This window comes from Notolabrus celidotus, chromosome 17 (assembly GCF_009762535.1).
Source record: "Notolabrus celidotus isolate fNotCel1 chromosome 17, fNotCel1.pri, whole genome shotgun sequence".
Taxonomy (NCBI): domain Eukaryota; kingdom Metazoa; phylum Chordata; class Actinopteri; order Labriformes; family Labridae; genus Notolabrus; species Notolabrus celidotus.
The window spans coordinates 30499485-30527479 of record NC_048288.1 but is presented as its reverse complement, the minus strand read 5'-3'; the positions used below and the strand labels follow the sequence as shown (position 1 = coordinate 30527479).

Genomic DNA, 27995 nt, shown 5'->3' with positions numbered 1-27995 from the left:
TCCTCCCTCTATCTCTCTCTCTCTCTCTCTCTCTCCCTCTCTCTCTCTCCCTCTCTCTCTCTCTCTCTCTCTCTCTCCCCCTCTCTCTCTCTCTCTCTCTCTATCTCTCTCCCTCTCTCTCTCCCTCTCTCTCCCTCTCTCTCTCTCTCTCTCTGCACAGATGCGTATAATGAGAACGACCTGATGCTGTACTGGAAGAACGGGAACGACTCTCTGAGGACGGACGAGATCGTCTTGTCTCAGTTCTTCATCGAGCATTTCCACGCCTCCAGTGGCCTGGCCTTCTACAGCAGCACCGGTGTGTGTGTGTGTGTGTGTGTGTGTGTGTGTGTGTGTGTGTGTGTGTGTGTGTGTGTGTGTGTGTGTGTGTGTGTGTTTGGTTAATAACCTGAATTCAAAGAGGCCGCTGTGTTTGTTTGTCAAAGGATGTAAAAAAGAGATTACAAACTTCTGAATAAGAGGAAACCAAACGAACATCATGAAACTTGAACAGTTTTCCAAAGATGGAACCTTTAAACTGGTTCCTGTCACTATAGTGAGATCTTAACATTCTGCTTTATGTGCAGTTAAAGTTTAAAATCTTAACTTGATGCTCTGAAAAGAGGACAAGCTCAAAATCAGCAGCTTCATTGACCAATGAGGATCCTCTAGTCTGTGTGCTTCAGATTAGAGATGTCGATAACAATTCTCAACACTTAGATATTAAATGTCTTAAAAACATGAATTTTAAAAAGTCACTTTTTTATCATTGTTGAGTAATATTTGTGATCCTTTTACATTTAATTTTGTTGTGACAAAATGTAAGTTCAAATTACTGTTAAATCCAAATGCTAAACATTAATCTAAATGTTAAATGTTAATTCTAAATAAAAAATGTTAATGCTTAATCTAAATGTTAAATCTAAATACAAATGTTAGATTTTAAATCTAAATGTAAAATATAGAAATAACTGTCAAATCTAAATCTAAATGTTAAATCTTAAATCTGAATTTAGATTTTTAAATCTAAATGTTAAATGTTGTTCTGCTGTCCTTAAACATTTAGATTTAAAATGTAACATTTAGATTCAACATTTAACATATAGATTTAACATTTAGATTGAACATTTATTTTAAGTTTTAACATTTAACATTTAGATTCAAAATTTCACATTTAGATTTAACATTCAACATTTAGATTCAACATTCAACATTTAGATTTAACATTCAACATTTAGATTTAACATTTGGATTTAACATCTAACATTGAGATATAAAATTTGACATTTAGATATAAGATTAAGAAACAAAATTTAACATTTAACATTTAGATTTCACATTTAACATTTAGATTCAACATTTAACATTTAGATTCAAAATGTAACATTTTGTTTCAATATTTAACATTTAGATTTAACATTTAATATTTAGATATAACATTTAACATTTAGATTCAAAATTTTACATTTAGATTTAACATTCAACATTTAAACTCAACATTCAACATTTAGATTTAACATTTGGATTTAACATCTAACCTTGAGATATAAAATTTAACATTTGGATATAAGATTAAGAAACAAAATTTAACATTTAACATTTAATATTTAGATATAACATTTAACATTTAGATTTAACATTTAACATTTAGATTCAACATTTAACATTTAGATTCAAAATGTAACATTTATATGAAACTTTTAACATTTAGATTCAACATTTAACATTTTGTTTCAACATTTAACATTTAGATTTAACATTTAATATTTAGATATATCATTTAACATTTAGATTCAAAATTCACATTTAAATTTAACATTCAACATTTAGATTTAACATTCAACATTTAGATTTAACATTCAACATTTAGATTTAACATTTGGATTTAACATCTAACATTGAGATATAAAATTTAACATTTAGATATAAGATTAAGAAACAAAATTTAACATTTAACATTTAGATTTCATATTTAGATTAAACATTTAACATTTAGATTTAACATTCAACATTTAGATTCAACATTTAACATTTAGATTTAACATTTAACATTTAGATTGAAAATTTTGCATTTAGATAAAACATTTACCATTTAGATTTGACATTCAGATATAACATTTAACATTTAGATATAACACTCAACATTTAGATATAACATTTAACATTTAGATTCAACATTTAACATTTAGATTTAACATTTAGCATTTAGATTCACCAGTGACTTTAACTTAAATATATCTGTCATCACAAAAATCAGGTGACAAAGATCACAAATATTCCTTTAAATGTGGTAAAAAAGTAAAAATTCACACTTTGTTTTTATGACGTTTTGGAGCTAATAAAAAAGCACCTGAGGGAGCTTTGACTGCATCAGTAAGTTAAATGTGTTTCTGTTAGTGAAAGGAACGTGACGTCATCACGTCAGCGTCTGTCACAGGGAGTATTTTGGCTTCACTGGAGAAGGTGGAGATGTGTTGTCCATCCTTTTATACGTACAGTTTATACGTGTGTCTCCTGTCGTCGTCGGAGCTATTTGCAGCCTCTCTTTATTTAGTCATGTCTTCTCTCTTTGCAGACGTTTTGTAAACACAGCCGTGTGTCATGGATTTAATGATGTTTTCTTTGTTTGCTGTGTGTTGTGTTGCTCTCAAGCTTCTAAGAGTATTTAAATCAAAACAGGGGAAGAATATAATCCGGGGTTGAGCCTTTAACAACCTGACAGATGTGGTGTGTTACTGTAAGACCATGTGCTGTCTCTTACTGTGTCCCTTTATAAAAACACGTGTTTGTTCAGACATTAAAGTCCCTCTCTTATCTTTGTTCCTCTGTTTGTAGCACATTAATCAAAAATCACTCTCCTGTGTTTCTCCGTCAGGTTGGTACAACCGTCTGTTCATCAACTTCATCCTGCGGAGACACATCTTCTTCTTCATGCTGCAGACGTACTTCCCCACCATGCTGATGGTGGTTCTGTCCTGGGTCTCCTTCTGGATCGACAGGAGGGCCGTCCCCGCTCGTGTGTCTCTGGGTAACACTCCACATTCATAGTAACATGAGAAAAACCACGCCTGAGTCGTAAAGAGCCATGATTTACTCTGTGGGAAGTGAACGGGCAGTCTGGCTCCAAAGTGGAGATGAGACTAGACTGTGACTATGTGGACATATTTTTATTTTCCAATTATACACTGAACCTTTTTTTTATACGTGCAGACTTTCTATAAATCACTTTAAAGGAGATCTCAAGTTTACAGACAACGACAGTTATAGTTCCCCCCTCGCTGTGCATGGTTCATCTTTGACATGTGACACGCTGTCTTTACTGACAGGAACACAACAACTGACCTTCATCTTCTTGTGATGTTCTTGTGATTAACGGGTCTTAAGTTTCCTGACATAAAACATCATGATGCAGATTAGTCCAAAGTCAAGCTTTGTCAGGTCTGTCCTCAAGAGGAGATGAAAACTACGTCTACAATGTTTGTTTGTTGAATGGAGGTCTATGAAAGAGGATTAGACACTGATGTGTTTTTTAGCTCTGACCTTCTTCACGGAATGTTCCATTTGTTCTCAGAATTCTGACATCATCAAAGACAGAATTCTGACATCATCAGAGACAGAATTCTGACATCATCAGAGACAGAATTCTGACATCATCAAAGACAGAATTCTAACATCATCAAAGACAGAATTCTAGAATTCTGCCTTTGATGTCTGGATTCTAGAACACCTGCTGTTGCTCTCCATACAGACTGTTTCTCCTGCTGACACCTGATTGGTGGATACTCCTCAGACTACAGACAGAGACCAGAACCCTTCTCAGACTAAAACCCAGACCCTGAGATCCAGATTCAACATGTCTCTGAATCAGAATCTGTAATTACAGGTTAGTTGTAGCTGAAAGTAAAAAGCTTTGTCAGGTCTGTCCTCAAGAGGAGAAGAAAACTACGTCTACAATGTTTGTTTGTTGAATGGAGGTGGGATCCATCATTTCTGATGCTGCGTTCAGGGAAGTCAGGAAATCTAAGTGCTGATTGTCTTTAGTGACACAGCATCAAGCAGATTTGTGTCTCAGTGTAAATGTTTGATCTAGAACAGATTGTTAGATATCTGTTTATAGAGAGAAAGAAATCCTTAAATCATCACGCTGGATTGTGTTCCTCCTGCTTTTGCTCTCCATACAGACTGTTTGGATTGGTCAATAATACTCGGACTACAAATGCACTCTTAACAGACCCTGCCAGCAGATCTTACAGATCTCATGACATAATCGTCACTCAGCCTCAGCATTAGATATAAGCGCTGTATTTACCAAACTCCACGTTTTATATTAAAGTTTTTATTGAAATAAGTTCCTAAAAGTGATTCCACATCATAGATGACATCATGCTCTCTCCTCCTGCAGGTATCACCACGGTGCTCACAATGTCCACCATCATAACCGGAGTGTCCTCCTCCATGCCTCAGGTATGCTGAGTTTAAGAGGCGTTCAGGGGCTGTGGGTTTTTATGCTTATATTTTTAAAATCCTCAGTTTTACCTGTTTGTTTATGTGTGACTGTGTGTGTGTTTGTCGTCCAGGTGTCGTACGTGAAAGCGGTGGACATCTACCTGTGGACCAGCTTCCTGTTCGTCTTCCTCTCTGTGATCGAGTACGCGGCCGTGAACTACTGCACCACTCTGGAGGAGATGAGGAAGATGAAGAGGGGGAAGGTCAGCACAGGGAACACATGGTTTTTATTACACCACAGAGAGGGAGCTGTGGGATCAACAGGGGATCAGAGGACTAGTCATTTTACTGAGGTCTCCCTCTGGTGGACACACGGGGACATTACATCAGGGCTAAGAAAGATGTAGATTCACAGGGACATACATGTTTAACTTTCTGTCCTAGTGTTTGTTTTGTAAAATATTAAAGAGGACAAAGATATCTGAGGAAGAAGAATCAAATGAAGAATGATAAAGTCCAGATGATGTTTGTGCTTCACTTTCCCTTTCTGTCCCGCTTCAGATCCCATCCACGTACAACGCCAGCCAGGCGATGGCCTTCGACGGCTGTTTCCACGACAATGACATGGAGCTGACTCCGTTCCCCCGCATGGCACCCACCCTGACCTCTGACCCCCTCACCAGTCCACCCCAAAGCCCCGACATCCGCCCCATGGAGGGGACTCGGCTCCGGCGGCAGCGCTCTGTGCGGGAAAACGTGGACCTGCTGGTCAGCAACAGCTACATGATCGACTCGTACTCCCGCCTGGCCTTCCCGCTGTCCTACCTGCTCTTTAACGTCATCTACTGGAGCCTGTACTCCTGATCCTCCTGATCCTCCACATCAGGAGCTGAGCACGCAGCAGAGAGAGAGCCTCACTGACTCTTCTTAATCACAGGAGCCGGGCAACACATGGAGGAGAAAAGTCAGGACAACTTTAGGAGCCGATAACTGACACGGGCCCTGAAGAACATCAGAACATTTGTGTTCCAGGGGTCCAGAATCCCCGGCTCCATCACTAATCTTCTTCACAGCAGACAGAAAAACACTCCAGTGTCTCGGTGCAGGAACTCTAAACTGTCCTCGGTTGAAACTGGACGTTTGTCTCGTTGGATTGGGTTGAATCCTGACACAGAAACACATCCTGATATCTTTTAATAATCTGATCATGTAACTCTGATTTTCTGATTGTTCAGGATCATGTAGGAGTGAATCCATGTGGACTTCAGGGCCATGAGGATATGATGTTTTGTAAGCCTGCTGGGGTCACAAATAAAAACTACCACACTAAAGAAGTATGTTTAGACTTTTAAAATTTGTATTTTCATGAATTATGATAAAAGAAGGACAAAATCATATTCTGTTTTTTTTTTTTTACATTTAAGGGCATCCAGAGGGCCCCTTTCCAGTGTTTCACATTTCAGGGGCATCCAGAGAGGCCTTTTCAATTCATTGTCCAATGAAAGGGCACCAGACAAGGCAATTTGTACTGTTTTATCTAATCCCAGAGGGCACTTTAGTGCAATTTCTTTGGGACATGAGGGCACCCCTGTACAAGTCATCTTTAGGCACGTTATTTTGTAGTGCACACACATATCAACATATTTACTTGTTCCCACAAGATGATATAATGGATGATGAAGATCAATCAATCAATCAATCAATCTTTATTTGTATAGCGCCAAATCACAACAAACGTTATCTCAAGACATTTTTACAAACATAGGAGGTCTAGACCACTCTATGTCAAATTATGAACAGAGACCCAACACCAAGACAGGGTAAGACTCAGTCTGACCCAGAGCCGTGGGAAGTGGCTTTAAGTTGGGGGTGCTGTAGTAAGAGGTGCAATATTTTTTCTTTTTGCATTTAGGTTACATATGCAACTGATAGGCTATAGTGCACATACATTTTATTTTTATTTATCTGGTTTTAATACAAGCTTTCAAGAGAACTTTTCATTATAAATTCACATCAATGACGACTATAATACAGGCTACTTTAATAGGTATCAAATGCCCGACTTGCAACTTCCATACCCTGTTGTACAGCAAAGAGGATACAAGCCAAACCTGGTTAAACAGGCCCATAAGGCAGTAAAGCTCATTGAACAGAACTTATCAGGCACACACACAGGGCCCAGGCATCGGGTTATTTTAAAATGAACAGTTTTTTAAAATTGCTATAATAATTTCTCAAATCTTCCTCAGGCATTACATTTTCAGAAAATAATACAATGAATATTATTTTTTTTAAAAACTGTTTTATTGTGTTAATTAATGTATTTGTTTCAACTTATTTATGCATTCAGAAAAAAAAGGGTGATGCCTTTTCCAACAGTGGGTGCTGCAGCACCCTCAGCACCCCTACTTCCCACGGCCATGGTCTGACCCCACCTTAATCCATCATGAGCATTGCACAAGATGAGGCTCTGAGATGCCCTAATGTTGAGAGAAACAATCTACAAGAGCTGAATATTCACTATATTAGAAAAAAAAAACATGAAATGACAATAATTATATTTTTTTATTATTTTATTCTAGTCATGTTGATTGAGTGAGATGTGTTTGTGTGCTGCAGCTGACCTAAGAAGTGACTTTCTATTTTTTAAATTTTTCATACTATTTGTGATGGAACTGAAACTGCAGTATCCATGGTTACTAAATAGCATCTCTGAGTGAACGTTTGAAGGAAGAGGAGACTCCCCAAGAAGAGCTCTGAAATATAACCCGACCTGAACGCAGCAGCAGCAGCAGCAGGAGGAGGACAGGTGACAGGTGAGTCTTTACAGGTACAATCAGTACAAACAAACCTGCCAGATGTCTATTTATTAAAACAATGAATTAAGAAGCATTTATATTTAGTTAAATCATGCTAGCAGCAGCTGTTAGCATCTTTAACGTTAATGTTTGGGTTTGATTAACAGACGTTAGGCAGCTAACGGAAGGAGGCTAATCAGAGAGAGCTGCTTTACAACTGAAACACTGTTTAACATTCACAGGAACAGTTATTAAAAGTTTAGTTTAACTCGATTTATATTAGTATAAGGTGCTTTATGTCTTAATCTGTCACAGAAACCTCTAAAACTGTTATTTTACCTAGCTTGCAAAGACGCTTACATTCGAAATCAAGTGTTCTCCGGTGTTATGTCGAGTTTTGCTACTATGTCGAAACACGCTACCATAGCAGAAGCTATCAACTGGAGCTATGTCTTCATCACTTTTCATTTCCAATGGATTGAAGTAGACTTTTAACATGTTTTGATCATTTATTAAAACACCTGTACGTCAGATTTCTGGATTTAATCAAATAATGTTCCTATAAACGCTCTGGGAAAGGAGCACATTTCGATAGGTAGCGCTATTCGTTATAACACCTCCCATCGGAAAGGGAGGTTGGCTGTAAAATAAGTTAGCTTGGGTGTTTTTAATCAGACTAAAGTGACGCTGCAGACTTTTTAAGGTTGTTTTAATAAATAAAGATGAATATTAAGTCTAAAGTCAGTCAAACTGACTGTCTGCTGGATTAGGGAAGAACAAACCGTTAACTAATGCATGAATTCAGCCGTTAGCGTCGGTTTATGTCAGTTAACAGAAACATTGTTGTTAAAAAGTTAGTCAATGTATTTCTTTTAATGTTTTATCACTTATCTATTTATTTTAATTTATTTTCTAAACCCTGAAATTGACATTTTGAAAAGTCGCTGAAGTTAGCATCGATTCGGAAGGTTGTGGAAACAGGGTCCTGATCCAGAACCACATTATTTAGACTCCTAAGATCCAGCCTAAATTATTCTAGAGAGACTAAAAACTGCTTAAAACGGAGTTTGAGATTTAAGAAACCTGTATTTAATTTGTAGAAATGCAAAAAAATAAATGTATTTACTGCCTTTTTTCCACCTCTAGACCATATTGGACCAGGTCCTGATCCAGAACCACATAATCTAGACTCCTATGATCTGGCCTACTTTAATCTAGAGAGGCTACAGACTTCATAAAGAACAGTTTGAGATGTGTGAAACCTTTATTTTATTTGTTGTAAATCAAGAATGATGTATTTACTGCCTTTTTCACCTCTAGACCACATTGGGCCAGGTCCTGATCCAAAACCACATTATCTAGACTCCTCAGATCTGGCCTTAATTATTCTGGAAATGCTAAAGACATCTTAAAGCACAGTTTAAGAATTGTGAAACCTTTATTCTGTCTGTCTGCATTTTTCACCTTTAGGCAACATTGGAACAGGTCCTGATCCAGAACCACATCATTTAGACCCCTCAGATCTGGCCTAACTTATCTAGAGAGGCGTTAGACTCTTTAAAACACTGTTTGAGATTTGTGAAACCTTTGTTTTAGTTGTAGAAATGTAAGAAAGGGCAATTTCACTTCTTCTTTTCCCCCTCTAGACCACAATGGACCAGTTCCTTATCAAGAACCATCAGGAACTGATCTACCTATCATGTAGCCCCCGAAGATCTGGCCAGATATACTACAGACTTCTTTAAACACAGTCTGAGATTTATGAAACCTGTACTTTATTTGTAGAAATGCCAAAAAAAAAAGGTATTTACTGCCTTTTTTCACCTTTAGTCCAAGATGGACCAGGTCCTGATCCAGAACTGTATTATTAAGACCCCTAAGATCTGGCCTAAATTACTCTAAAGAGGCTGTAGACTCTTAAAACTCAGTGTTAGATTTGTGAAAATGCAAGAACGGGGCAATTCCACTGCCTTTTTTACCTTTAGACCACATTGGACCAGGTCCTGATCCAGAACCATATCATTTAGAACCCTAAGATAAGGCCCTTAATTATTCTAGAGAGGCTTTAGATCATGATGGTGTGCATTGTTGACTGAAGTCCAGCTGGTTGGTATTCACAGAGACAGTTCAGTACATGGTGATGATGATGATGATGATGATGATGATGATGATGATGAGTTTTGTTGTTGTGACTCACTTCCTCCTCTCCCCGCCAGTCGCCGAGGTGACCATCGACAGCAGCAGCAGCCGCAGCACTCGTCCCTCTGAGGAACCCGTCAGTCCGAGTCACATGACGTCACACCAGAACCCTCTGTGGCCGGCTGATCTACAGGTGCAGTTAACGCTCGGAGCGCTGGGTCCTGGAGCCGGATACTACTGCCAGGTACGGGTACAGGACGGGTCCTCACTGCCTAGAACCCTTTTAGTCTCAGGACCAGAGAAGTCCAAGTCAGGTTTTATTTAGACCAGGAGAAACAACAGACCTCTTCACGTCTGAAGAATCCTCTGAGTGAGCGTCAAGGCCTGACCCCCGATCAGGCCTGACCCCCGTTCAGGCATGTTAGGGGAGACCTATAGGGAGAACCGGGGAGGAGGGGGGGCTGAATCAGTGAGGGTGAAACTGATGTAAGTCAAAGAGAAAGGTGTCAGTGGGAGGGAGGACAGAGTGAATGGTTGGAGGAGGACAAGGAGGAGGAGGAGGAGGAGGAGGAGGAGGAGGAGGAGGAGGAGGAGGAGGAGTGGACATTTCTGAATCTCTGTGTTGTGATTGGTGGTCGCTGGGCCATGTGCTGACCCCTCTCAAACTGTAGCCTAACTAGGGCTCCCACATACATTCATATACATACACACACACACACACACACACACACACACACACACACACACACACACACACACACACACACACACACACACACACACACACAAAGTGTGCGGCCCTCCGTTGAGTGGCAGGGACATGTGAGCCCCTTCACTTTGCTATTCTGGGCAGGGGAGGGGAAAAAGGGGGAGGGAAGAGGAGGGGGCGACGCCGGGGGGAGCAGAGGGTCTTTCTCTTTCTGCATGTGGCTGAGCCATCGCGAGGACCGGCTCATGATTGTTGTCTCGTGTTGTGTGGACTCACTGAGTGTTCGGACATAGCAGTCTTGTTTTTGTATTCCAACTTTTAGGCCGCAGAGGATGGGGTGCTGCTTTAGCAAAGAGCTGAACCCCGGCCTGCAGAGCGAGACCAGCGGTCTGCTTCAGCCCCCCAACCACGAAGGGCTGAAGAGTGAGGTGACGGAGCGGGTCAGGCAGCACGCCGTCGCTGTGCTTCAGCAAGTGCGCCTGGACGAGGGAGCGAGCGTGGCTGAGGGAGAGGAGGATGAGGAAGGAGCGCCGGACAGCAAAGTTCAGAGAGAGGAAGTGACGATCACGGGGGACGGCGGCGGCACGAGGAATGAGGATCTTAAAACAGTGAGCACTCACGAGGAGGAGAAGGAGGCTATTATTATCACAAACACACACACAAACACAGACGGGACACACGCCGCCGCCGGGCCCAGCTGTGGACCGGCCCCCTATATGGAGATGCCCACACGCAGTCCGGTCAAACAGAAGATTGTGGACAACGCCACGCTGCGGGCTTTATGGTTCACTCAGCGGCCTGAAGGACAGGAAGTGGAGACGCAGGGGAGCCGCTCCTCCACACCTGTCAGGTCACCGCACAGCCACGATGATGTCACAGTGAGCCACACGCCACAGGTGTCACCGGTCAGCGTGTGTGAGGACGAGGACGTGTGTGTCATTGCAACAACTCTGGGTCAAGGTTTTGAAACCAGGACCCGGAGCTTCTACAGCATTTGTTCCATCGACGCCGACGACCTTGATCACGAGCACGTCCAAACGCAAACAGCTGGAGCGCCGCGCTCATCGCACACAGCTGACGGGGAGACAGCTGCGCTGCCCAGCATACCCGGGTCTCTGCTGTCCGGCCAAGCACACGCAGAGGACGGCCCGGCCTGCGAGACTCAAACCACGCCGAGGTCACATGACGAGGAGGCCGCTTCAGAACCATCAGATGAACCCGTCCCGCCACAGACGCACTCTGACACTTCAGTCTCAGCTGAGGACGCCGCCTCACCTCACCCTGCTTCAGATCCAGATCCACAGCTGGGGGACCCGGTGTGTGACCTGCTGACCCCCACAAATCCACCAGAACACACACCCCAGGATGAGGACTTCACCTGCTGCACCGCTGCTGAGGACGCTCATGAGTCTTTGGTGACATCACACACTGATGAGAGTGTGTGTGTGGAGGGATTACAGAAGGAGGTGGTCACAGAGGAGAGTGTGTGTGCGGTGACAGGAAGTGTGTGTTCAGTGGACATCAGGGCCACAGAGGGGCTGGATCAGAGTCCCGATTCTGCCTCCAGTCCTCTGCAGGAGCAGCGCATCCAAAATGTAAAACCATCAGCTGAAGCTCCTCCCCCGGACTCACCTGGTCCTTTACAGTTGGACTTCAAACCTCTCCTCGAGGAGGGACCTGCTCCGCCTCAGCCCGGGACCGAGATGGTGAACCCGTCTCTGCGGAGCGAGGCCATCCCCGTGACCTTCTGCCTCAGCGAGGACGTCTGTCACAGCAACCCAACGGACATGACGCCCCTGACCGAGGTGTCCTCCACGTCCGCCATCTCTGCCGTGTCATCGCTGCCCGTTGAGCTCACCGCCTTCTCCTGCCTTAACGCGGACCCGCCCCCCCTCAGTCCCTGTGAGTCCTTCTCAAACGACAGGTTGGACATCAACTCAAATGATCCCATGTTCCAACTGAAGCCTCCTCCTGAAGATCCTGAGTCTGTGGTTTCTGGTCCTGAAGACTCACATGATCATTTTCAGGACGTGTGTATGAGCGGAGATAGAAGACAGGCGCCGCACCAGACACGTGATCCGCTGTTTGAGGTCTGCGAGGACCGCACTCTCTCCTCCACGCCCCCTCCCTCCATCTCCCAACGCCACCCGTCCTCTGAGGAAGGTGAGCAAAGTGTTTGTCCGGACGTTATGGAGAGGGGACGCTCTCAAATCCAACCAGAGGAAGAATACATCCACATGTGTGACAAAGGAGACTCAGACACACCACAGGAGACTCGGACTGACCCGCCCCCGTCTGTGCCAATCAAAGAAGACTCTTCAGATCCAGCAGAACAGCCGCTCCTCAGAGCTCCTCAAAGTGCCTCTGAAACCACAGAGTCCTCACCATCCTGCGTTTCCTCTGACTCTGTGAACCCTCAGCCCTCAGACGGAGATCCCTCAGAGGAGACTGACGAGGTGAAGGTGATGCAGGAGGAGCATCCGGTCCCTCCAGAAACCTGTAACCCTTCAGCTCCTGAGACAGACGAGGTCTTCAACGTCTGTGACACGAACATGGCGCCTCACGAGTCGAGCTGTGAGGATGAAACAAGTCTAATTCCAAGCTGCCAGGAAGACCACATCCTCATGAAAGTGGACCCGGGTCAGATCGACGCCTACGCCTCCACTCCCTCCTACGAGATCCCCTTCCTGCGCCACGAGCACCCGCCGAGCGCCGAGGAGGGCGAGAGGGAAGGCGGGATGAGAGAGATGGTCTCCGAGCTGCTCGGGGAGGACGCGGACGCCTCTGTCTGCCGCCTCTACCCGCACCCCTGGATCAAGCTGGGTCTGGAGGAGAGCAGCGGGGACTGGGCTCAGGGGGCGACCGCGACCGAGCAGGCTCCGGGTCAGGGCGAGGCTCAGCCGGCGGTCGAGTCGGAGCAGATCCCGGACGCCGTGTCGGAGCTCCAGCCCTCTATGGCTCTGCTGGGAGCGTACCCCTACAGCACCGTGATGCCTCAGGGACCCTGTGTGTGGGACTGGCACACAGACTGCACCCGGTCTGTAAGTGTTCACTCAGAGGGGGCTTTAGATGTAGGGACGGGTCAGTGCTGGAGGGTCGGTGTTAATATCACTCAGACTAGAGACACACTGATCTGGTCTGCACGGAGAAACCAGCAGGCAGAGTCTTTTTAAAGACCTGACACACAGACCTCCTCCAAACAGTCTCAGGTCTAGAGACAGAGTGTTAAGACCCTGAAGTCTCGGCTGACTCAGACATTTAAAAACATTCCTTCATTCAGATACATCCTCTGACACTTTGTCTGAACTAATGTTGTCCTGTTGTTTGTTTGTTTGTTTGTTTGTTTGTTTGTTTGTTTCAGACACCTGTCCCTGCCCCCAGCCTTAACCCCGATGCTGAGGCGTGGACCAATCAGAACTTTAACCTGCACCTCGCTGATCCCGCCTTCCTGCAGGCCCAGCAGCCATGGATACAGCTCCCCGAGGATCTGACCAATCAGGAGGGTGAGCAAAGCTTCAACGACACTGATTGGCTGATTGTCTGACACATCACCTAGACCCCTCAGATCTGGCCTTCATTATTCTAGAGAGGGTTTGAGATTTGTGAAACCTTTTTTCACCTCCAGACCACATTGGACCAGGTCTTGATCCAGAACCACATCATCTAGACTCATTAGATCTGTCTTAAATTATTCTAGAGAGTCTTTAGAGTCTTTGAATCTCAGTTTGAGATTTGTGAAACCTGTATTTATTTGTGAAAATGCAAGAAAGATGAATCCACTTCTCATTTTAACCTTAGACCAGGGCCTGATCCAGAACCACATTATCTAGACCCCTCAGATCTGGCCTTTAATTTTTGTATAGCGGCTTTAGACTCTATAAAACTCAGTTTGAGATTTGTGAATCCTTTATTCTGTTTGTGAAAATGCAAGAACAGGGCGATTCCACTGCTTTTTTCACCTTTAGTCCACATTGGACCAGGTCCTGATCCAGAACCACATCATCTAGACTCATTAGATCTGGCCTTAATTATTCTCGAGAGGTTTTAGATCGTGATGGCGTGCATTGTGGTGATGCTGAACATGATGTGGGATTGATTCTCAGGGTACATGCCAGAGTTCCAGAACGTGGTGGTCCTGGCTGAGGGTCTCGCCGAGGCGGATCCCGGCGTGCTGGACTACCAGACGCTGACTGCTGGAGCTCCGACTGTGAATGGAGAGCTCTGCGGACCAGCTGTCTCAGGTATCACACATCCAGCTGTTCCTTTCTTTGAACTGTTCCTCGACGGTCACACGACTGACGGGACTTTGTTTGGGTTCCAGATGAGATCAAAGAGGAGCTGAGGACGGTCCTGGAGTCCTGCCTGACCAGGTAGATCTGAATTTAAAGGTAGCTCCTGTGATGTCATCCCGATCTGTTGTTGTGTTCTGACCGACCTCTCCGCCCCTCCGCAGGGAGCACCTCAGCAGCGACCTGTACCTCAACTCTCAGATGGACAGCGACCAGTACTTCTCCATTTCAACGCTGGCCAGCCTGGACAAGATCAAGTCTCTCAGCACGGACCTGGACCTCATCTCTGAGATCCTGAAAAGTCAGTGTTAGTTTATCTACAACGTTTAACATCTCCGCTTCAGACCCTTAGAGAAGTAAAGATAGGTGCTGTGTTGTTGACTCATTCTCCTCTCTGATTGGCCGACAGCGCTGCCTCTCGTCGAGCTGACTCCGTGTGGGCAGAAAGTCCGGCCCTGTCAGAGTCGGTGTGTCGTCATCCTGCGGGAGATACCAAAGAGCACACCTCAGGAGGTAAGACCGGCACCACCCAGACTCCAGAGCCCTGACCTCCTCTGACTCTTCAAACAGCTCCTCATCTTACAAAGACGTATTTTAACACTCAGCGTTTAAACGTAGTCTTCCTGTGACGGCGTGTTGTTGAATGTTCCTGTCCTGCAGGAGGTGGAGGCGCTCTTCGGTGGGGAGAACCTTCCTAAGTTCTCCAGCTGTGAGTTTGCGGGCAACGATAACTGGTTCGTCACGTTTAATTCAGAGGCGGACGCTCAACAGGTAAACCTGAGAACTACAAATCCCAGAAACCAGACTCACTGTGTTTGTAGTCTCAACATTCTCCCCAGAATACAAAACACCGTCAGACATCGTGTTGTGGTCTCTCGGATCCTTCTTAGGTCTACAAGTTCCTCAGGGAGGAGGTCCGGCATTTTAAGGGGAAGCCCATCATGGCGAGGATAAAAGCCAAAGCCATGGCCGCCACCTTCGCTCCGAAAAACGGCTTCAGACCTCCTCAGCTGGAAAACCAGTACGCCTCCTACTACCCCCCCACCTCCTACCAGCAGCCCTGCCCCGCCCACATACCGGCCCAACAGCTGTACGACTTCACCAACGAGGTGTGGGCCTCGGGTTACCAGGAATGTGCCGAGGTCAGTCCTCGTCGCTTTATTTCTACGTCAGCGTGGATTAAGTGTTACCGCGTGAACTCTGACCTCTTCTCTTCTCAGCAGCCTGCAGCCATGATCAACGACTTCATGAACGGGATACCAGCAAGCTCCATCTTCAAACCTCACAGCTCGCACAGGCAGAGGTCAGGCTGTGGTTCTCTCTCTCTCTCTCTGCAGGGTTCAAATGTTTGATTCAGTTTATCAGCTGTGAAAGTCCGCTCGTTGTCTCCCTGCAGGAGCGGCTCAAAGTGGTCGAACTCTCAGCAGCCGCCCCATCAGAACGGTTCCTCCTCCTCAGATCAAGCACAGGCAGGGCGCTCCTTCTCTCCCACCAGGAGGGGTCGAGCACGCTCACGGGGAAACACGCGGGGCCGGGGAGGGAGAGCAGAGCCCAACAAGCAAGTCGGATCATCCGGTGATCAGGGAAGGTAAGACCACGACCGAGTCTTTCACACGCACACACACACACACACACACACACACACACACACACACACACACACACACACACACACACACACACACACACACACACACACACACACACACACACACACACACACACACCGAGCTAGACGGGGCAGCAGAGTCCAGCCATTACACAAACGGGCCCATTGGTGCAAAACGTCATATGTCCAGGGAACCTCCTGGAAAACCCTGATCCATCTAACCCCTCTCCACCCACACACACTCCTGTCCTCGTCCCTGCTCACACACTCCTGTCCGGATCCCTGCTCACACACTCCTGTCCTCGTCCCTGCTCACACACTCCTGTCCTCGTCCCTGCTCACACACTCCTGTCCTCGTCCCTGCTCACACACTCCTGTCCGGATCCCTGCTCACTCACTCCTGTCCTCGTCCCTGCACACACACTCCTGTCCTCGTCCCTCCTCACACACTCCTGTAAGGATCCCTGATCACTCACTCCTGTCCTCGTCCCTGCTCACACACTCCTGTCCTCGTCCCTGCTCACACACTCCTGTCCTCGTCCCTGCTCACACACTCCTGTCCTCGTCCCTGCTCACACACTCCTGTCCTCGTCCTTGCTCACTCACTCCTGTCCTCGTCCCTGCTCTCACACTCCTGTCCTCGTCCCTGCTCACACACTCCTGTCCTCGTCCCTGCTCACACACTCCTCTCAAGTCCCTGCTCACACACTCCTGTCCTCGTCCCTGCTCACACACTCCTGTCCTCGTCCCTGCTCACACACTCCTCTCAAGTCCCTGCTCACACACTCCTGTCCTCGTCCCTGCTCACACACTCTTGTAAGGATCCCTGCTCACTCACTCCTGTCCAAGTCCCTGCTCACACTGACTGCCTGCTCTAACTTCTCTGCTCTGTTCGTCCTGAAGGAGAGGAAATTTCGGCCAGAGGAGGAGAGAGAGCCCCCGTGCGTGGGACATGTCCACGGTGAGTGATCACTGTGACTGATTGCGGGTTGACTCTGTGCAGACTCTGCATTGACTCTGTTTGTTTGTGCAGAACGCGCCGAACCAGTCGCCGTCTCATCAGCCGTCTCCTCCTCCTGAGCTCGGCCTGACCAGCTTCCCTCCTCTTCGTCCTGCGAACGCCGCCTCAGCACCGGTCCCTGCAGCTGACGACAGCGTCAAGGTAAACAAACCACACACACTCACACTCATACACACTCTACACACTCACGAGGATCAGATTTAACCAGGTCACAGAGCCTCTGCTCACACTTACAACCCAGACTGTAGAATCTAACACTCACGTTCCTCAGAGTCCGGCCCAAAGCAGCGCCGTGTGTCCCTCAGAGCCCGCCGAGCCAGCTGAGCCTCTGACGCTCACACAGCCGTGAGTCCACGTCACACTCTCCTGCTTCTTCTCTCTGCTTCTTCTTCTCTTCCTCTCTGGATATTTCAAATGCGTACTTTGATCCGTCTGCCAGTTGTCATGGTGCCAGCTGTGGTGCTCTGAGCTCTGTGTGTTTGATTGTTCTGCTGCTCCCTGCAGGAACGTGATGGAGAGCCCGGAGACGACCGGCGAGGCCAAACCAGCACGACTCGCACAGGAAGCAGTCACAGTAAGAGTTCTGCAGTTACTGCGGGGTGTTTGAGTGTCGTCCTGGTCCTCTGTAGGAGGAGTTAGTGTGGAGTTTAAGAAGCTAGGACACATTCAAGGACACTCAGGAGAGTTTATGTGTTCTTGTTCAGGAGAAGCATCCCTTCACATTCAGCCTTTTACATCACGTATATCTACATCAGTAACATCAGATTGACTTATTCACAATCTTTCCCATCACACAGGTTTCATGTTTTATCTCTGTGGCAGCTTCATAACTTGCTATCAGAAGAGCTTATCTTATTAGAGAGGCATATTTATAATAAACAAGATCCACTACCAGACAAAAGTTTGGAAACACCTTCTCATTCAAGGGTTTGTATTTATTTTAATGATTGTAAACACTGTAGATTAATACTGAAGACATCAAAACTATGAAAGAACATATATGGAATTATTTCAATTTTTAAAAAGTGTTAAACAAATCAGAATCTGTTTTATGTGGTCTCCTGGAATGGTTTCTCTCAGTCTGCTTCATGAAGTGGTCTCCTGGAATGGTTTCTAATGAACATGAGTATTGTCAAGAGTTCATTAGTAGAGTGACTTGCCTTCTTAATGTGTTTGAGACCATCAGTTGTGTTGTTCAGAGGTAGGGTTAGTACACAATGGATAGCTCTATTTGACTACTGTTGTAATCCAGATTATGGCAAAACCAGATTATTTCATAGTTATGATGTCTTCAGTATTAATCTACAATGTTGAAAATTATTAAAATAAATAAAAACCATTGAATGAGAAGGTGTGTCCAAACTTTGACTGGTAGTGTTTATCTTAAAACACCTCCCTGATAGCTGAACGAATGTGTTTGAGTAAATTCTTAACAATCAGTTAATCAATGCATGATTAATTAACATCTCTCAAATGCACTTCTGTCCTGTTTTGTGTGACACTATCAAATGCTGGTGTTGACTTAGAACTGATAGCTTTGTAATCCTTCTGTCACTCTGAGCTTTAGAACTGTTCTCCATGAGAGGTGAACCCAAGGAAAGGGAAGCATCTTAGAGTAGATAATCGATGAGCTAAAGCAAAGGTGTGAGAGACTCTTCTTTCATTGGACAGGACTCCAAGAGGCTGAGCTACGCCCAGATCTGCCAGAGAGCGTCGTCCAGCGAGCCGGCGCCGCTTCCCGCTGAACCCGGTCCTCCAGAGGCAGAGCAGCCCCTGACCTACCCGGGCCAAGCGGTGTGTCCTCGGTGATTCTGATCCCTCTGAGAATGTATCCTCGTACTGTCCTGATTAAACCAAGCAGCTGCCGTGAGAAACAATCTAAGCGTGTTTGAGGCGTGTTGGACCGGAGTTTGAAACGTGCACTGCTGGCATTAAGTGAAGTGTGTGTGTGTGTGTGTGTGTGTGTGTGTGTGTGTGTGTGTGGCAGCTGTACAGACTCTGTAAATGTTGATCTGCTACGTGTTTCAGTTTTCTTTCTTGGTTAGTAGTTCAGGTCTGTTTCTTTAGAGCTCGGCGGAGAGCGCTCGCCGTTTGTGTGCGTTTTGATGTTTTCTTTCTGTACAGGACGTTCAGCCGAAGCTCGCTCTCTGAAGATCTCACGCAGTTTGATTTTTGGCACTGAGTAATCAAACTTTACCCACGCATGATTTTTTATTTCATTTTAGAATTTAATTTATGTCCTTTTTTTTATTTCTTTTGAAGAGGAGTGCCTTTGTGTGTTGAAGATGAAGCCTCGCCTGTGTAGAGAGAAGTCTAGTCAGCGTGTTGTAGTGCAGGTGAAGCCGTTATTCAGTGAACTTGAATCGTCCTTTTGTTTAAAACATCAATTTTAAATGTTTTCACGGTGAGAGAGCCGGCATGGTTGTGGCACATGTTACTTTGTTTGTACAGATGTACATATTATTGAACAAATATTAAAGAAGTGCCTTTAAAGTTTCATCGCTCTGCATTTCCTTTTTAAAAGCTTTATTTCTCTGTATGAGATTCTGCTGCATCACTTCATGTCCTCAGGTGTAGTTCTCCTGTCTGACCAGCAGGGGGCAGGTGAGTCACATTAAAACACCCATTACTCCATTATACGGCCCTACGCTTGTTTACAGTGAGGATGATTTGATTCCTGGAAGACTGTGGACATAATGACTGTGATGAATAATACTAATGAAATACTCTGAATTAGAAGCACAAATTGATGCTCACTTATGTGTCACTGCCACATTACGCTCCTTCACTCACACCGGACTTAATTAAAGGCTGCTTGACCTTTAACATTAATCACATTATTCTGTGGAGGTTTGGTTTCCACATGCAGATGGTGAATTAAGAGTGACCACATGGAGAGGATGGGCAAATATTGCTTGATGAAGTACATCTTCAGACTGTGTTTGGGTTTAGAAAGAAAGGTAAATCCAGTATTTTAAACATGGAGAAAGTTTGAGGAGTCAGACTGAAGAAGTTAATTCTCAACTCAACTCAACTTTATTTATAGAGAAGCTTTCATACATATAAGCATGCAGCCCAAAGTGCTTCACAAAATAACACACAGACAGAAAACAACAGCAATGGTAAAATAAAAAAGGCAGGATTATAAATAAAATACTTAAAGATAAAATAAAATGAAATCAATACAGTAAATTTAATAAAATAAGTAAGCGTGGAAAGAAAAGTTAGAAATAAGAAAGTGTTAACAAGATCAGATGAATACAAGAAATAAATAGATAATAATTAATTAAATGTGATAGCAATGATTAGAATAATAATAATGCAGTCCAGGGCTAAAAATCAATTACTCCAAATTAATAGTTTTAAGTTTACTTGTAAAAACACACACAGAGAGCTCACTGTTTTAATGTCCAAAGTCAAAGTTTCACAGCTTAGGGGCATAAAAACAGAAAGCTCTCCAACCAGCGTTTGTGTGAGACATTTGAGGACGTATTGTGCTCTGCAAGTGAAAATGAGTATTATGCAATTATTTCTGAGCGGTTTTAATGCATTTATAAGTTAAAGTCACAATTCAAACTGTCACAAGTGAATTAAAATGAAGTATTTCCACTTATATTTTTAAAAGGAATAAAGAAATGAACTGAAAATGAGCTAGATTTTTATAAAAGCAGACATTTAATCTACTCACTTTTGTGATGATTATTTCAATATTTTGTCAATTTTGTTCACTAAATAATTGATAATTTTAAAGGAAAATAAATTGAATTTAAAAAATATGGTAAAAAAAAATAGGTTGAATTACATTATTTGTATTAAGTCCTTAAAAAATGAAGGATAAACAACGTTAACTACAGTGACAGTCGCCAGTGATGGTCAGCACTGCTTCCCAGACATTTAACCTGCTCAACCATTTTTTGGTGATGATTACTTTAATCTTTTTTCTTATTTGTTTGAGTAAATAATTTTGAAAATCTAAGGAAAATAAAGTGAATTAAAAAAAATGGTAAAAAATGTTTAATTTCTTTATTTATATAAAGTTCTTAAATAATTGAAGGATAAACTCCAGTGCCAGTAGGTGTGGTTGCTCGCTGCGCCCCTGCTGGTGATGGTCAGCACTGCCTCCCAGACATTTAACATACTCAACCATTTTTTTGATGATTATTTCAATCTTTTGTCTTATTTGTTTCACTAAATATTTTTTTAATTTAAGGTAAAATAAATTGAATTTAAAAAATATGGTAAAAAATGTTAAATTATTTTATTTAAATTAGGTTTTTAAACTAATAGAAGGATCATCTACAGTGCCAGTAGGTGTGGTTGCTCGCTGCCTCCCAGACATTTAACCTACTCAATCATTTTTTTGTGATGATTCTTTCAATCTGCTGTCTTTTTTTTTCAGTAAATAATTTTAAAAATTTAGGGAAAATAAATTGAATTTAAAAAATATGGTTAAAAATGTTCAATTATTTTATTTATATAAAGTTCTTAAATAATTGAAGGATAAACTCCAGTGCCAGTAGGTGTGGTTGCTCGCTGTGCCCCTGCTGGTGATGGTCAGTACTGCCTCCCAGATATTTAACCTACTCAACCATTTTTTTGTGATGATTACTTCAATCTTTTGTCATATTTTTTTCACTAAATAATTATGTAATTTAAGGGAAAATAAATAGAATTTAAAAAATATTGTAAAAAATGTTCAATTATTTTATTTAAATGAAGTTTTGAAACTAATAGAAGGATCATCTCCAGTGCCAGTAGGTGTGGTTGCTCGCTGCGCCCCCTGCTGGTGATGGTCAGTACTGCTCCTCCCCCTCCTCCTTTCTTACAGTCACGTGACTCCAGCGGCGAGAAGCTGCAAACGGCTCTGCCTCTGTTCCGCTACAGACACCGCAACGGCAGCGACGACAACCCACCGAGCCACCGGGGTCTTTACCGATTCAAGGAGGAGCCGGGGCGCCATGGCGGGCCTCCGTTGAAAAACAAGGAGACCCTCCAGATCCAGATCCATCCTCTTTGTTCTCCCTCGACGCCTCGCAGCCTTTCCGCGCCTCCGCCGAGGAGGAGGAGGAGCAGCGAAGGAGGCGGCAGGAGCAGAAGCGGCAGAAGCGGCAAAAAGCGAAAGGAGGCGGCAGGAGTCGAAAACAGGAGCGGCAGCGGCAGCGGCAGCAGCAGCGGTTTAACCGGGGAGGTGTTCCTGCAGCACGGAGCGAATGGCGGACCGTGAGGCGTCGCCGATCCCGCTGGAGATCCGAGCCCGGCTCGCGGAGCTGGAGCTCGAGCTGTCAGAGGGTAAGATTAAAAACCCAGGCGAACCTCTCCTCCTCCTCCTCCTCCTCCTCCTCCTCTTCCTCCTGTTTTCCCTCGTTATCCCGTTATCTCATCACCACCATCATCATCATCATCACCATCACCATCACCATCCAACTAACGGAATCTAACCGTCCATTCCTGAGGCCCCCCTCCTCTTCATCCTCCTCCTCCTCCTCCTCCCGCTCCTCCAGGGACCGGCCTGTCCAGCTCTCTGTGGCCGGGGGAGGGTGAGGGCAGAGCGGGGACACACTGCAGGGTTCTGCCGCTGCTCTTTGTCTGCAGACAGAGCTGCATCTGGGTCTGAATCCAACCCAATGTTTGACCTTGAGATGTTGACACAATCAGACGAGCATACCTGTGTGTGTGTGTGATACTGTGTGTGTGTGATGCTGTGTGTGTGTGTGTGGCTGTTTAATAATAGCATTGCAATCCACGCTGCGTGACAGAGCAGCACACAGAGGGGCTGGCTGTGTGGCGTCTGATGTTCTCCTGCCTCTGTGTTTTTTGGGGCCTGCAGAGCAGCTGAGGATGAAGAGGATGCTCCCTTCTCCTCCTCCTCCTCTTCTTCCTCTTCCTCCTTTTCCTTCCTCATGCACACACACACACACACACACACACACTCTCAATCACAGCAGCCCACCCTGCTGTTACTCCTGCAGATAAGAAGAGGGCATTTCTTGCCTTATATAATGGGGATGGCATATTTTATTCATACAGGCTCGGGAAGGCCTACATTGTGCGAGAGGAAGCCTAGATACACGCTGGATGTGAGCCACCCTGTTGCCTGAAATCTTTCATGTATTGTGCATGAACGTGCGCTCCAGCTTGGGAGCCTCACAGATGTGTGTGAGTGTGATTTGTTGCAGCAGACGAGGGTTCGTTCTGTCGCTTTGCTGTGCAGAGAAAAACAGTTTCTCTCGTCTGTCACTCTGCGGTGAAAGCAGCCTCACCTGCAGTGATGTGCAGCTGTAGATACAGTCCCATGGCAGCCCAGATTAAAGCGGTTTCAGGGAGGAAATTCTGGGGCAGAATCTGAATAAATTAGGGTGAAATTTTCCCAAAGAGACGATCAGGAATCTGGAGCTCTAATCCCCCCCCCAAAAAACATCAACCTGAGGCTTTGAAGCAGACAAACCTCGACACATCAAACTGCCCCCTCTCCGTCTGATCAGCATCATTCATAAAAGCTTTTATTTTCTCCCACTGCAGTGACACACACACACACACACACACACACACACACACACACACACACACACACACACACACACACACACACACACACACACACGCTGGAAGGTAAAAGTTAGGCAGCTGCAGGCCGAGTGGAGCTCCTAATCCAGCTGAGAGTGTTTATCAGAGCAGAACCTGCGGCTGACAGATGTTATTAATGATGGAGACGGCGGGAGGAAGTGGAAACGTCACGCCCAAACGTCACACACACACACACACACACACACACACACACACACACACACACACACACACACACACTCACACACACACACACACACACACACACACACACACTCCTGACACTCAGGTGTGTGTGTGAGTGGATCACAGCAGGATGAGAACCTGACAGGTCTCCTGACAGCGTGATGGACGTGTCAGTGTGTGAGTCTGTCACTGCTGCTGTCCAAAACAGAGGGTGAGAGTGTGTGTGCTGCTGTGTGTGTGTGTGTGTGTGTTGTTCACTTAGGGAGAGTGTGTGGTCATTTCAAAATAAGAGCGCGGTGATGACATCTTTTTGAAGAGGCTTCAAATTAAAACGAAGTGTGTCCAGTTTGTGAAGTCTGGACGATTTAAGAGGGATGATGTACAGGGTGAGACTAGACCGGCACGAAAGTTAATAACCATTGTCAAGGTGTTTTGACCAATCAGAATCAAGCATCATCTCATCATATAGGAAAGAAAATGTGCAGCACAAGTTTCCCAACATAGTTAGCATTTTGAAGTATCCCTGGACTCACTATGTTGCAGTTTATCTCCGTCTGCTGAATTATAACCTCTTTATTTTGTATTGCATCACCAGTCTTTTCAAAATGCAGATCCCTCTAGTGCCAAAAGCTCCAGTCTGGCTCTTTACATTGACATTAAGTCGATTATACGCTGAATTATTTCACAGAAACATAGTCCGGATTGTTTTTGTGTCTCCACCACGACTAGGAATTCAAATTTCCTTGAAGCCAATGTTTATTTATCGGTGATTTAGTGCACAAACATTCATAATAATGCTAACCTTCTTTTCACCAGTTTTACTTTGTTATATTTATGTATCAATCAATCTCTATTTGTAAAGCGCCAAATCACAACAAACGTTATCTCAACACGCTTTTACAAACAGAGCAGGTCGAACAGAGACCCAACACCAAGACAGGTTAAGACTCAGTCTGATCTCATCTTAATCGACCATGAGCAGAGCACTTTGCAGCATTTAGCAAGTTACAGTGGCAAGGACAAACTTCCTTTAACAGGCAGAAACCTCCGGCAGGACCAGACTCATGTTAGACACACATCTGCTGAGACCGTGTTGGAGAGAGGGATAGAGGGAGATGAAGAGAGAGAGGGAGCGGTGATAGTGATGAGACGATGTAGAGCCTTATCATTTAATAGTAGATTCATGAATCAGACTTTCCAGTTTCCTTTGAGTTTAAATACTTCTTGAAAACATGCAGAACATAAATCAAGAAGTTTCAAATTTGCATCTTTGGGTCAGGAAATTCTCGATATTGCAAATCTAACTATTTAGCACATTGGCTTGTTGCCTGGTTTAATCTTCTTCAGTTAAATAGGATGAAAGAAAACCTGCTAACGGCCAATTTCCACCAGTTCCGTGTCCAGTCCATCTCTGATCCTTCACAGCTCCTGATCTGATAGGTTTCTATTCTAGCCAATGTGTTAACTTCCACTGGATCCGCTCCGTTGCGTTCCAGCTGCGTATCTGATCCAGATCAGAACCACAAGACTTCTATTCTTTGCCGGATGCCGGAGCACGACGCATCAATCTCAACAGAGCAGATGGAACGGGACAGGAAGTCAGGTTTCACCAAAACAAAATGAGAACATCCGGTTAATTTTCAGAATAAAACACTCTGTGTTATCACCAGATCGTATTTCACTTAACTACAACAACAAACCAAAGTCATGATGAGCGGAGCCAGGCCTGGAGTCAACAGGTCAGAGGTTTTCAGAGGACCTGAAAGACAACATGGATGAGGAGAGGAGGAGGAGGAGAATCCTTGATTCAGGGATCCAGCTGTCCGGCGGTCCTGGAGCCGGATCAGACACGGATCTGGTGGAAGTCCCGTTTAAGTGATGATGGCGATTCAAAAACTGTCACATTTGAGAAACAGAGGTCAGAAAGTTGAACTCCTAAAACCAAAGAACAGTTCAGGAAGAGCATCACATGTTCTTCTTTTGCTTGATAGACTTTAAAGACAAAGAGGAAACATCCCAAAAATCCTCCTCTCTGATGAACGGACTTCTCTCAGGGACAGAAGTATCGACAGGATTAATGCAGTCTTCAAACCACACCGACCTGTCTGAGCACACAGCTGTTATTGAAATTCAGAGTAATAAACCTCAGGCAACAATTTCCTGTCAGGTTTGACGGGCAGCGCCCGCCGCATCAAACTTTTTCCTTCTCGGTCTTTGAGAAGCCGGCGCTCCACCTGTTTATTAGATAAACGCAGCAATCAGCTGAGCTGTGGCAGATAAGCCTCCGTGCTGCTCCCTCACTTAGTGTCGCCCAAATCACATCATCCCCGCCATGTCGCCGTGACCTCCAGGCCTTACGCACAGGGACAAACAGAGCTGTCGGTGGGTGAGGTGTCGGTCAGGACGGGCTTGTTGGTTCAGGAGTAATCTCTATTTACAGATTATAGATAGAAATGTCTATGAGCTGGGGTCTGGATTTTAGTGGGAACAGTTTGTAGTCAGAGCGTCAGAGTAGTGTTGACCAATCACATGTCAGCAGGAAAAACAGTCTGACTGGAGAGCAACAGCCGGAGGAGCTCGATCCAGCGTAATGTCACTAACCTGTAATTACAGATTCTGATTCAGAGACATGTTGGGTTCTGGTCTCTGTCTGTAGTCTGAGTAGTATCAACCAATCAGGTGTCAGCAGGAAAAACACTCTGTATGGAGAGCAACAACAGGTGTTCTAGAATTCTGACATCAAAGACAGAATTCTGGAATTCTGTCTTTGATGATGTCAGAATTCTGTCTTTGATGATGTCAGACTTCTGTCTTTGATGATGTCAGACTTCTGTCTTTGATGATGTCAGAATTCTGTCTTTGATGATGTCAGAGTTCTGTCTTTGATGATGTCAGAATTCTGTTTTTGATGATGTCAGAATTCTGAGAACAAATGGAACATTCCGTGAAGAAGGTCAGAGCTAAAGAAACATCAGTGTCTCTAATCCTCTTTCATAGACCTCCATTCAACAAACAAACATTGTAGACGTAGTTTTCTTCTCCTCTTGAGGACAGACCTGACAAAGCTTGACTTTGGACTGGACTAATCTGCATCATGATGTTGTTATTTCAGCAAACTGAAGACCCGTTAATTACAAGAACATCAGTTTCTGTTTCAGGTTCATACCGCTGAAGGAAGTCAGAGTGAAGCCTCTGTGGGACGCACTGTTTACAGTGAAGCTGAGACTCTGCACAAACAGATGAACCGGTGAGAGATGTAATGAACTGAGAATCCTGGAAGGACAAATTTAGCTTGGATTTGGATCTGAACACCCGGTTGCTTCTTTAATTGCTTGGTCCAGGAGTCGTCTGATTGGACAAACCTCAGCACTGAGATTTCCAGCAGACCTTAAAGTAACCGTTAGAGTCTCACACAATGAAGCTTCTGATGCTTTGTTGTGTTTAACTTCCTCTGGAGATTGTTTGTTGTGGATTGTTTGGGCAAACCCAAAAGCAGAATTAACGACAGGTGTTCAATATTTAACTGATGGCACGTCTCCCATCATATCAAAGATCCTTTTTGTATTGAATTCTCATAAACAAGATTCACTCCTCCAGATTTTGCAGACTTTGAATGAAGCATCGTTGCAGTGTCAGTGTTTTCCTCATTAACAGTTCCTGTTCCTGCGTGTACGTTCATCAACAACAACAACAACAACTAGATGCATCTGTAGCCTGAAGCGCTGCATTTTAGGTCAGTGTAGTTGTTCTGTATCTGCAGTGCCTCACTCCACACAGACGTCCCCATCTTTCACTATGTTCATGTTTCATCTATGATTAATGATATTAGGTCGGGCTGTTTGGTTGATTAGACTCTGTGGATGAAATCTTAATCTGGAGGCATGCACAGCTGGGATAAAGTCAGCAGATATGAAGGATCGTCATGAAGTATGGAGTCTGGTATCTGCAGTGGAGTCGTATGGATCTGTTGGAGTCGTCCTCTGCAGCATTAAAGAAGTTTAACTGAGCAGATGTTTCAGTTTCAAGTCCGGTCTTTGTTTTGAAGCTTCAGTAGATGACACAGATGCATCGGTGGACCAGCTGGTGAGCAGAACACCAAATCTGGTCTCTTTTAGAATCCTCAGCTTTGTTGAATGACTGAAGTAGAAGCTGCTTTCAGGTTTTCGTTGACCCGCTTGGTTGGTACTTTTCGGAACCTCTTGGTGCTGCTCAGGGGGAAGTAGAGCGAGTCGAGTAGGGCGAGTCGAGTCGGGCT

The 27995-nt window shown here is 44.6% G+C and overlaps 2 protein-coding genes across 6 annotated transcripts in view; both read left to right on the top strand.

Moving 5' to 3' along the window:
- The window catches only part of LOC117829351 (gamma-aminobutyric acid receptor subunit rho-3), a 21309-nt gene extending 15550 nt beyond the window's left edge, over positions 1 to 5759 (top strand). The window contains exons 5-9 of the mRNA XM_034706982.1: positions 130 to 298; positions 2855 to 3007; positions 4382 to 4443; positions 4557 to 4688; positions 4987 to 5759. Of these exons, the coding sequence (XP_034562873.1) occupies positions 130 to 298; positions 2855 to 3007; positions 4382 to 4443; positions 4557 to 4688; positions 4987 to 5289 (819 nt within the window). The 3' untranslated portion in view covers positions 5290 to 5759. The remainder of the gene's footprint in view (positions 1 to 129; positions 299 to 2854; positions 3008 to 4381; positions 4444 to 4556; positions 4689 to 4986) is intronic.
- Positions 5760 to 6881: 1122 nt separating this feature from the next.
- On the top strand, positions 6882 to 19489 carry LOC117829202. Of its 5 annotated transcripts, none has more exons than XM_034706794.1 (17): positions 6882 to 7241; positions 9440 to 9606; positions 10394 to 13112; positions 13433 to 13574; positions 14175 to 14312; positions 14393 to 14441; positions 14525 to 14661; positions 14770 to 14873; positions 15021 to 15131; positions 15251 to 15502; positions 15584 to 15663; positions 15757 to 15948; positions 16873 to 16930; positions 17003 to 17131; positions 17262 to 17335; positions 17495 to 17564; positions 18662 to 19489. In XM_034706794.1, the coding sequence occupies exons 3-17, from the start codon at positions 10404 to 10406 to the stop codon at positions 18797 to 18799; spliced, it is 4383 nt and encodes a 1460-aa protein (XP_034562685.1). In that variant the 5' UTR covers positions 6882 to 7241; positions 9440 to 9606; positions 10394 to 10403; the 3' UTR covers positions 18800 to 19489. The 5 variants fall into 5 exon arrangements, with proteins under 5 accessions (XP_034562685.1, XP_034562687.1, XP_034562683.1 ...); XM_034706796.1 differs by having other exon boundaries at positions 7111 to 7241; positions 15581 to 15663; positions 16873 to 16923; positions 17002 to 17131; XM_034706792.1 differs by having other exon boundaries at positions 7111 to 7241; positions 15581 to 15663.
- Positions 19490 to 27995: the final 8506 nt, after the last annotated feature.

Coding starts and splice junctions, on each gene's coding strand:
- LOC117829202 (XM_034706792.1), top strand. CDS start 10,404: ATGGGGTGCTGCTTTAGCAAAGAGCTGAACCCCGGCCTGCAGAGCGAG. Junction 15,949..16,872: donor TCATCCGGTGATCAGGGAAG/GTAAGACCACGA, acceptor TTCGTCCTGAAG/GAGAGGAAATTTCGGCCAGA. Junction 17,336..17,494: donor CCTCTGACGCTCACACAGCC/GTGAGTCCACGT, acceptor TGCTCCCTGCAG/GAACGTGATGGAGAGCCCGG.